General features: G+C 47.1%; 1 protein-coding gene across 1 annotated transcript in view; it reads right to left on the bottom strand.

Annotated features, from left to right (window-relative positions):
* Positions 1-964: 964 nt before the first annotated feature.
* The window catches only part of LOC119455334 (39S ribosomal protein L32, mitochondrial-like), a gene marked incomplete at its 5' end in the record, with an annotated part of 37,158 nt that continues 26,415 nt past the window's right edge, over positions 965-11,707 (bottom strand). The window contains one exon of the mRNA XM_037716724.2: positions 965-1,214. Within this exon, the coding sequence (XP_037572652.2) occupies positions 1,018-1,214 (197 nt within the window). The remainder of the gene's footprint in view (positions 1,215-11,707) is intronic.

Raw genomic sequence — 11,707 nt, 5'->3', positions numbered from 1 at the left:
CCGATAGTCCCAACTGTACGCGGCGCCGCCCGCACCGCCCTTAACTTGTGCATGTTGCACGCATGAAGCCGTATCTGAGCGAATGACTATGCGAAGGGCCCTGACTTCCGCAAGTGACATTTCTGGTCTAGCATCGGGGCGATGCTCTTTTAGGGAGGGACAAATGACGCACGTGCTCTAGGCAGACGACAACGACGATGGGGGCATTAACGGACTCCGTCTAGTGGGTCAGTGGCATTCTTAGAGGACGAAGAAGAAGTGTCTGTTCTGTTTGAACAGGTTGTGCTGCTGTTCTTGAGGAACGTCTTCCTGTCTTCTGTTCGCGATGTACCGCGACAATATGAAGCCAGCATTTCTGCACTGAAAGCCAAATCCGGATAAACACATCTAATTGCTGACACATTGCTAGTCTTAAACTCTATCACAAGTTTTTTCAGCACCCTTCATCATGTGCCTTATATCGTTCCCGCAGCCCTCATCTCTCACCGCACCAATATCAGCAGCAAGTCACGCCCGAACGGCTCATTTCACCCTCCTCGTTCATTCCTCGACCTGTCAAATACTGGAACGACCTCCCAACTGTCATTTTTGCTATCACCTGGTCATCATTGTTCGAATGATGTGTGGATGATGAGGAACATATGTAAAATAAATCCCTTCTGCAATACTCCCTCCGAGAGCCTTTAAGGACAATATACTGAACTGAACAAAGTTGTGCAAGATATTTTGCTCCCATTGGTCATGTACATTGTCACCGCCTTCCAAGGCGGTGACAATTAAGCAATACTAAATACGACAAATAATTAAATAATACAATTTTGATTAGGTCAATAATGTTCATTGTGCAAGATTGCTGCTAGTGTGAGCTAGACAGAAGTGTGCTAACCATAAGTTCAATGCAGGGAATCAAGCTACCTTGTTCAATCATTACAACATATGGGCTATTAGGGTAAATCAAAGGAAAAACAAGCACACAGGCATATTTATTCAACAAGGAGTCTACCACTACTCTGATAACTAGGAAGATTGCTTCATCAAGTTCTTGCTAAACCATGCTGGCCGTGGGCGGTCCACTTCAACCACACGCCCTCCCTGCTTCTCATCTCCTTGGTAGGCAATGACCACTTCCTCTTCCACTGGCTCCAGCTTGAGCTCCTTGGCTATGGTGTCACGCAGCTGCTCTGTCTCCTGCTTCACCTTGTCATAGCAGTGGCCTGAAACACACAGCAAAGTACCTTTACAGGGGGGCCACCATTTTTGCTCAACATCTGTTTTCAATGAACAACAAAATCATAATGCACATCAAGTCATCGAAAGTCAAATGGGTGAGAGTAGCACAAAACACCAAGAATAGACACCACCACTTTGTTATATGTAGCTACAATAAATATTGTCACATCACATAATGGATGCTGGCACAACACTCCTGCCAAGCCTGCCTTTGTTGATGGCATCACGGCTATGAGCACAACACTTTTCACTAGATCCAGTCCTGCTCAATATGCTTCAACACAATGAACCTACAAGTAACAGACTCTGCATTTCATGCTTTGGGATAAACTTATCTGACTATGCATTTGGACAGCGTTGTCAGCTCAGCAGTGAGCCAAGCAATTACAAGCCCAGATTCATAAACATTAAGGAGAACGGTAAACTGAACAAGCCTGGCACTGGTTCGTAATTACCAACACTGCAAGAAAGAGAGACGGAAAAAGAAGCAAGAATGACATGAACTTCAAAAAACTGTAAACTTTACCAGAAATTCAGAGCTGGCAGATATGGACCCAATAGTTATATGTAATGTAAATGCTGGGGGCAAGAGGCTGGATAAATGAAGCAAGGTCTGCATCTGTTTCACAGCTCCGTTTTAAAGTGCGCCAAGTGTCCGTCTTGTGGAGTAGCAGCACTGGGCCTTTTCGATTATCCATTCCTGACAGTCGCGGACTGCCCGAGACGGTGCTTTAAGTCAATGAGCGTTGCGTATGCAGTCTTTCGGACAGCCCGGGACTGTCAGAGGTGGATAATCGAATAGGCCCACTGTCTTATGTCATGTTTCGGTATGTACGGCACAAGCAAATCTGAATGCCTGCTTGCTTCTCCAGCGCTTCGTTGCATCGTCAGTACCATCCACTCGGTGCGGCCTTCAGCAGTCGATGCAGTTTAATACCATGTTTGAGAACTACTTGCATCTGTAAGATATTGCCACTAAGTGTCACGAGCCAGCGCTAAGAAAGAAGTTACAACTTCTGCTCTGCAAGATGCGGGCGCTGAAAAAGAAGACATGGAGACTGAGGACGCAGGCTTTAGAGGATCAACGCCATCTTGTACAGCTGTCTGTGTCTTGCTGATGCTGTGCACTTCTTAAGTTTCATTTCGTGACAAAACTGGTGGAAGTGCGGGGTACGGTTCATCCGATGCCACAAACCTCTTCTGCTAGCAGGAGTACCAGCCCTATACCAATGAACACACCTGTCCACCAGGCCAGCAGGCGAATCCGAGGACTGCCACTGGAGCATGATCTTTCCAGCACAACGTTGGCACCTCTCATGGGCCGGTATGGAAGGACTTTTTTCGGAAGGAATGTCGACGAGATGTTTACATATGGTATGTTATAGAGCTTGAATTAAATTGTAATCAATTAGAAAAACTGTATTTCTGCTCTGCTGCTCCTTTTGTTTTGCAGGTATTTGGGGCTGGTCAAGCTGCCACGAGCTGTTTTTCCCCTTTCCCTCAGCAATACTGTATTTTGGTTTGTGGAAATAAAGCATACTACATACTATGTCACCACAGACCGTTATGCAAAGTACGGCCACTACGGCAACTCAGTACCTGCTTCAAAACCTACTACTAGTGGCGAAAGTGTTCAATGGAGATGCAGGAGACTGGTTGGCCTAGTTTGAGCGCGTTGCAGAATTTAACGAGTGGAGTGACACGGCGAAGTTGAGAAATGTAGTGTACTTCAGCTTCGAGGACGGTGCTCATACTTGGTACGAGAATCAAGAAGGGCTCATCATGGCTCACCATGCATTCGTTCATTGTGAACAAGGCACCCGTGCTAGGCGCCGAAACGTCAATCTGTTGTTTTTGTGTTCTTCAGTTGGCGAGTGTACGTTTATACAGTCATCATGGCTCTAGTTCCGCTGTTCCTTGCTGGAAACCTACACCAATGCTGATCACCGCGAACGAACTGAATGGGCACTCCACTCCAGCATCTATCTGCCGTCAAGGATATGAGGCGCCTCTTTCGTTGGGTGGACCCAATCATGCCAGAGATGTGCCATTTGATGCTTGAAGTTAAACAGCTATTTGCTGGCCTTGTTCAAAGCCTGCCTAAGAGCATGGCTGAATTCTTAACCAAAACCACCTCGATCGAGAAGAAGCTACAGCAGCGCTCAGCTTTGTATGACAGGCAAGCGAATGCTGCTTAACCAACACACTGGATTGCCATTGGAAACAATGACTTTCCTCGGGACCTTATCCACTCTGTGGTGCAAGATGAGCTTCAACGGCTCTGCTGCCCGCCTCAGACCACGCTGGGTTCCATTTCTGCTCTCGTGAGAAATTACGTTCAGCAAGTGATCCCCCTCCCAAGCAGCAATATGCTGCTTGTGTCAACACAGCTGCAGCATGCATCGTATGCAGACGTTTTGGAGCGAGTCCACGTTCCGACGCCTTTTGTTCCCGCCACGTCTTACGGAACAACATACGCCCCGCTCCCATCAGTGCAAGCGATCCAATGTATGGAAGATCAGCGCCTGCTCCAGAGGAAATCTGACATCTCGTGTACCCCAGACAGATGACCCTTCTGCTATCACTGTGGCGAAGCCTTGGTGAATTCGTGGCAAAACCTTGCCGTCCGAGGTGCATGTCCATACCGCCGCCTCGGATGGCAAGGTTTTGCCACGAATTCACCAAGGCCCAGATACGGAGAAAGGCCTAGGGCGATTGAAGAATACTTGAACCAGAAGGGTATGTCACTATTCCCATGCGCGCTCACCGTTTACCAGGCGATTTTCCCCCGCTCCTCACTGGGAAAGCTAAGAACAGCGACCTTCGAGGGCGAGGCCGCTGAATATCGCCCTTCCAAAGACCTCCCATCGACGTGAGTACAATCTATTAAACGCGATTCAACGACGACAGCAGCTAACTCAGTGACAGACTCTCTAGATACACCTGTTGTGCTTGACGGTCACCCTGTTGGACACAGGTGCCGACTACTCAATTTTGTCGACTACTCAAACTAGCGACAAAACTTATAAAGTTATCACGCCTTAGTCTGGAACGCAAATTCGTACTGCTGGCGGGCATATCGTAACGCCGTTGGGCATGTGCACAGAGTACAAATTCGTGGGTGTACGTTTCCATCCAGCTGTCTTATACTCCGCAATTATGTCTTGGGACCTCATCTTGGGTGTCTACTTTCTGCGAGAGTGCACAGTGACCTTCTCGAAAGGAAGAGCAGCGAACAGCCTCGACATTTGTTGTCGTAAAGCGCTTCGAGTTTAGCCAACAGTGTAATGTTACCACCATGCGCAAGTGTCCTGGTAGCGGTCGTGTGCGACGATCTAGGTGACGGCGAAGCTGTTGCACAGGGCAATTTCTCTCTTTTGTTGACTCATGGGGATGGTAGCCCGCAGTCTCATCATGCTTCAAGGTAGACGTTCTGCACTCCTCGTGGCGAATTTCAACCAGAAAAATCCGCACCTATTTCATCCCACTGCTATCGCTTTCGCTGAGCCCATAGCAGATGTTACTGAATGCTTTGCGTCTATGACAATGGTAGGCCCAGACACTCAGCAATACTGACATCAATTCAGGCCTTTTGGAGGAAAAGCAGAAAGCACTGCGCGAATTGCTACTTGGTTCAAGGAGTGCTTCGCATCTTCTTCTAAGGTATGCCAGACGCCCATCACGAGACACCAAATAATCAAGTATAATTCAACTCACGCTCGTCAGCAAATGAGTTATCTACTTTAGAAGCGTTTGATGGGGGGCTAGTTGGTAAGACATTTAGGAAAACTATAACTGCGCTAAAACGAGACACGAGAACGAAGTGGACAGGACGATCGCAGTGGACAGGACTGCGATCGTCCTGTCCACTTCGTTCTCGTGTCTCGTTTTAGCGCAATTATAGTTTCCCTAAATAGTTATCTACTTTGCATGAAAATGGAGGGAATCATTCCTAATCATCTACCACAACTGGTTTCCACTCATATTTTATGAAGATACATTATATCAACCAAGTAAAGGCATATATTGAGCATGCAAATTAGTTTTATATCTAGTTTGCATGTAAATTCGGCGAAACAATCTGAAACATGTACCAAACCGGTTTTCCACTGATACTTTATGGCGATTCATTATATCAGCCAAGGAAAGGCATATATTGAGCATACAAATCAGCCTTGTATGTATTTTAGATGTGAACATGGGGAAGCATTCCGAAACATCTACCAAACCGGTTTTCCACTCATATTTTATGAAGAATCATTATATCAACCAAGGAAGGGCATATACGAGGTCTGTTAGAAAAGTATCCGACCTTTGGCCGAAGAAAAAAAACAGGCATCACTGGAGTGTTGGAAGCCTAATCACCCTCAAAGTAGTCTCCTTGGGATTCCACACACTTCTCCCAGCGGTCCTGTGAGATTCCAAGAAGGCCTCTTTTGGAATGGAGCTTAGCTCAGCTGTCGTTGCAGCCATAATGTCCTCTCTTGTCTGAAATCGCGCTCCTTTCAATGGCCTCTTGATTTTGGTAAACAGCCAGAAGTCGCAGGGGGCTATACCAGGAGAGTAAGGAGCCTATTGAACTACAGGAGTCTGATTCTCCCGCCAAAAAAGTCTGAATCAAGTGCGAGGAATGTTCCGGAGCATTGTCGTGAAGGATGCGCCAATTTCCTGTTGACCACAACTCCGGTCTCTTGCGCCGCACAGAATTACGTAGGCGACGGAGGACATCCCTGTAGTACTCTTTAGTGATTGTTTGACCCTGTGGTGCATACTCGTGGTGTACCATACCGCAGGAGTCAAAGAAAGCAGTCAGCATCACTTTGACGTTGCTGCGCACTTGGCGGGCCTTCTTTGGTCTTGGTGACGTGGAATGCTTCCACTGTGACGACTGGGATTTGGTTTCTGGGTCGTACCCATACACCCAAGACTCGTCACCAGTGATTATGGTGTTCATGAAGTCGGGGTTGCTGTTTATGGAATCCAGCATGTCCTGCGAGACTTTAACATGAAGTTGCTTTTGCTCCACCGTGAGCAGCTTCAGCACGAATTTCGCCGCAACTCTCTTCACGGCCAAATCTTTGGTCATAATGCAATGTGCAGAAAAAGTGCTGATGCCCACCTCTTCTGCAATTTCTCGGATAGTCACACGACAGTCCCGCATCACCATAGCGTTCCCTTCGGCAATGACCTGGTCATTTCGGCATGTTGATGGCCGACCGGAGCGTGGCTTACTCCCCACCGATGTGCGGCTGTCTTTAAACCGGTTGTACCACTCCTTAATCTGTGTGCTGCTCATAGTATCATCACCGAAAGCCATCTGAATCTTCCGAATGGTTTCCACTTGGCTGTTGCCCAGTTTCTGGCAAAATTTGATGCAATAGTGCTGCTCCAGTTGCTCCGTCATTTTCCTTGCAATAAAGAAACCGATGAGAGCACTGCGCACTACCTCACTCACAACGCTGCGTCCCATCGACTGACGCTATCGGCAGGCGGGAAAAAATTCGCAAATGCGGACGAAGGTTCAAGGTCGGCTGACGCAAGCGCGTTTGTTTCATATCAGAAGAGGCCATAGCTGAAAATTTGCCCGCCTAGTTAGCCAAGAGCATAGTGCTCTTATATATAATGTTATTTTTAGTATCACCACCATTTTCAATTCCAACTCCGCGTCATCGTGGACGGGGAGAGTGCTAGTTCGTGGGAGCAGACTGGCCACGGTGGTGTCGTCGCGCTGACCGCGCAGCTTTGCAGCGGCGTGCGCCCTAAAACGCGCCCACGTCGCTTCGCCGACGATCGCAGACAGCCGTTCAAAGCGGCGCGTGGGTTGGGGATCGTTCTGCGCATGCACCGAAGAGGGCAGCCAATAGCGCACGCGTCGTAATGAAGAGGGGATGGCATTTCGATTGGTGTAGCGCAAGCGACGCTCAACCGCGCGGCGAGAACATCGGCCGCCACTTGTGCTATACCAACCGAAATGCCGTACCCTCTACGATGCTCTGGCAGGCTAGTTGGTTCATAGCTTTTAGACGTTTATATAACTGCGTGAAAAAACAAGAACACACGAACACATGACACCATCAGTGCAGTTTTTTTTTTCTCGCAGACTGCCAACTGTTTATTTCTGGAAAAGCAAGCAGCATATATTTCATTAAGGATCCTGAACACGTGCCCCGCATTGTCACTGTCACATGTGCCGATAAACATAAAAAAAAAAAAAATCAAGGTTTGCAAACTCCATGCGTACGACAGACTGCACAAAGAAAATGGTCAGTCGAGAAGGCAACCAGTGCCGTGGCTTCGATCTCTCAGCGAACGATACGAACAAGGCTCTCAGGCATTGGCGGCTGAAGCGGAGAGTGAAGGTTCTCACACGACAACGTAGCAGCTGTATTGGGAAGGTACGTGAACTGGTGTGCAATGCAACGACTTTTTGCTTCTTTGAAGCATTGACATTCATTAATGACGTCGGTGATGGTGGAAAAATTCTTGTACAAGGTTAAAAGCATCGTCTGCTATGCCATTCAGTATGTGGTTCACTTTGTCTACTTCCGACATCTGCTCGTCGACCTTGTGGCAAAGGGCAAGAACGTCCTGTATGTACGAATATGTCACATATGATTCGGTTGACGTCTCGTCGGCGGGACCCAAGTTCCCTTTGCGCAGCTCGCTAACGGCCAACAGGTTTGCCAAACAATTCACTGAGTTTCAGCTTGCATTGCTCCCAGATTGTCACTTCTTCCTCTTGGTTTCGAAACTAGACCACTGCCGTGCCTTGCAGGTATGAAATTATGTTTGCCAGCATAATGGTTTGATCCCACCTGTTATGGGCACTGACGTGCTCTCTTACATTTGGAACCACACATCAACGTCAAGATTGTCGGGCCCGGAAAACGTTCCTTTGTCACGGGGCTGGGACAAGATGACTGTCGGCGTTGTGTTAGCAGTTGCTCCTGTCGGAATGATGGCTGTCCTAGCCCCGGCTCCAGTGGTCGTCATGTTGTTAGTGGTCAGTCTACGTCCACTTCGGAGCTCCGTCGTGCACAGCAGCACTTCCACCAAATATGTAGTGGAAGGAAGATGCAAGTCAGAAACTGTATTTACAATATGCACACGATTGACAAGGTCAAGTCCACAGCAGGTCAGTCACTGATGTGTCGTCTTCTTCATCCCCAAGTTCGTGCTCCTCTTCCTCATTTGTTCTGCAGAGCAGTGTAACAATATTCCATTTATCTGCTGCTAAAGTGTTCATTAGCTACGGTAGCCACGGTAAGACACGGAAGGGTCTTACCGTGGCTACCGGTAAGACCCTACCGGACGCGCATAGGCTGCGCGTCCGGTAGGGTCTTACCGCAGCCAATGCGCGACCGGACGGGCAGCCAATGCGCTCCAACTGCCCGGCGTCTGATGACCCGCGTGCCGATAACGTCGAACTATAAACGTGCCTTAATGCTCTCTTGTGGTTTGACCTCTAGCTCTCAAGGTGAAAACTGTTGAGTCGCCGACGGCTGCCCGAGGTAGCGTAATGAAACTTTCGCTTCAAAAGCCGACACACTTGACCCGCATATCAGACTTCGCCGATCGCCGACTGTGTTCGCCACTATCATTGTGCTTTGAGTGTAGCCTGTTTTCTGGGCACAGGTTCGCCCAATAAAGAGTTAGGATTGTCATTCACAGTTTTGCTACTGTGTTCTTGACCGTCACTACCACATGACAATAGAAAGGCAGTTCTGGATCACACTATCACAGTGAACACGTAGAAACATGATACAGCTTTGATAATAGGGCATGAAGTATTCTTAACTTAACCTGTTAAGGTCAGACAATAGAAAATTCCTGTGGAAAATAGCTTAAAGTGGCTTGTGTGCATGCTGACGAGAAAAGCAGAGTATTTTGTATTATGTTTCTAGAATCCCCTTCTTAACAAAAAATCAGGTACACAAAAGGTCAGCTGCGTGCAGACATTCACGCGCTTGAGACTGCGCAAGTGCCACCACGTGACTCTGCTCCTACAACAAGGACGCAACTCGCCTGCCCTCGCTACAGGGCAGAAAAAGAATGTCGCTCCCTTTAGTTTTATTCAGGTGGCTTAGTGGCAGCAGTATCAGCTTAGTTAGTAGATTTTTATGGTGCAACGACAACTGCCAAAGAGCGCCAAACACAGGGTTGGGGGTCGAGTCAGGTTAGTAAGCAGTACCCAAGGCGAAGGATAAGGAACAATGGTGTATAGGGCCTAAAATTAATTGAGTAATGAGCCTATGGCCTTTACAAGGTCACTCAGCCTCAGCAACAGTCCTTGTCAGGGCAAGGAGTGCGGAGCGCCTGATATGTGAGATAAAAAAGCTCAGCCATTTCCTCAGGAATAAGACAAGGCTGAGATCAATGAAATATGAAATTGCACTGTAGGAAGCCTACACTCGCTAAAAAGTTTAAAACTCTTTTTAGTGAAAACATTTGGTAGTCGCCGGAAAGAAGGACGGGTGCAGAGGTATTTGGTTTCTGTACAGCTCTGGAAAGTGATGTCTCCTTTCTGGTTCTAGCCTCCTGCACATGATTAGAACATAAATGACGGACAGTCAATCACCACATTTTGGCTCAATATATGCCTTTGCTTGGTCGATATTAATGAATCTATGTATGGAAAAATGGTTTAGGCCATCATTCTGAATGTTTCCCCACGTCAGTGCTGGGCGTTATTGAAGATGCATGTATCTTAGATACTATCTTCGATACTCTTTGGGTATCTTGTATCTGTATCATGATACATCTGGCAAGATGTGTATCAGTATCTGTATTTTCGATACATGAAAGAATGCATCGTGTATTTAAATACAAGATACTGCTATCGCAACACCACCGTGCGAAGCTCTAAACATTGGCCAAACTGCTTCTCAACATGATACTGCTACCGAGCAACGGGACAGGAGAGGTGGCACTATGCAGGCTTAGGATAGGACACACACATGCAACACATTCACATCTGTTAAACAGTTCTCCAAGTGCTCCATGCAGGCAGTCCAAGGCGTCAATACATGGCAACGGGTAGACGCCATTGCGCGTGATCTTATTCAGATGTTGGTAATCTACACAAAAGCGCCAGCTGCCATCTTTCTTCTTAACAAGGACAACTGGGAAAGCCGACGGAATAGACAAACGTTCGATGACCCCTTTAATCGGCATTTTGTCCACCTCGTTTTGCATAACTTGACGATCGACACGTGAAACGCGGTACGGACGTCGACGGATGGGATTGGCATCTCCGATGTATATATGGTAAGTGACCACTGACATCTGGCCTAGGGGACGACCATCAAAATAAAAAATGGCGCGATAAGCCTCCAAGACATGGTGTCAGCAGCTTGCGTTGATAGAAGGTCAGTTTCCAAAGGCAAGTGACACGACATGTGTCAGCAGGTTATGCTGACAGTGTTCTAGTATCTATAGCTGAAGGGATGTCGAAAAAACAAACGGGAAAGGAAAGGCGCTTTCAAGAATATTCTGCACTGTAGTAATTCCGTACATGCACAATACCTCGCGCCGCCTAAAGAAAGGAAATCGTAGCAATGTCAGAGTGGTGCTTACCACCCCCCGAGCAGCTAGAGAAACATTGCCAAATAACTTTCCAGAAAAAGAAAGAGCCTTGCACTATTTAAACGTCTATTGTAACAGGTGTGGCTGGCACGGTATTCCCTTATTGTGTGGTTCCAGCTATATCGGTCCCAATGAAAGACTTCTAGACTAACACAGGAGGAAGGTGGGAAACTACCGTGATGAGAATCTTTCAGTGCATTGTCATGAGTGTGAAATAAAGAAGTTGCGTAAACCGTTGAACATGTGTAGGATATTAGCCAAAAATAAGAACCAGGATGCTAGGGAGATAATTGAAGCAGATTGTATTAGAAAGGCGGGTGCATCGTATGTCAGCACACCTGTTTTTTCCGTCCTCTACTGAGCATGGCCACCCGATATCGACATTTCAGTCTTAAGACGTCATGAATGCAAGTGATCATACTGTCAATAGATGAACAGTGATGAACCGGATAGTGATGATAAATAGTGATGAACCGGATACAGAGGCTCCTTCTATAACTAGCGATGAAGTTAGAAGGGCCTTGAAAGACATGAACAGGGGAAAAGCTGCTGGAGAAGATGGAATAACAGTAGATTTAATCCAAGATGGAGGCGATATCATGCTTGAAAAGCTTGCGGCCCTTCATACGCAATGCCTCACAACTTCAAGTGTACCAGAGAGCTGGAAGAATGCCAACATTATACTAATCCATAAGAAGGGAGACATTAAAGAATTGAAGAATTATAGACCCATTAGCTTGCTTTCAGTATTGTATAAAATATTTACCAAGATAATTTCCAATAGAATCAGGGCAACACTTGACTTCAGCCAACCAAGAGAAGAGGCTGGCTTCAGGAAGGGATATTCTACAATGGATCATATCCATGTCATGAATCAGCTAATCGAAAAATC

Source organism: Dermacentor silvarum, chromosome 6 (genome assembly GCF_013339745.2).
Source record: "Dermacentor silvarum isolate Dsil-2018 chromosome 6, BIME_Dsil_1.4, whole genome shotgun sequence".
Classification (NCBI taxonomy): Eukaryota; Metazoa; Arthropoda; class Arachnida; order Ixodida; family Ixodidae; genus Dermacentor; species Dermacentor silvarum.
The sequence above is the reverse complement of the archived record's forward strand: the minus strand, read 5'-3'. Positions and strand labels throughout refer to the sequence as shown.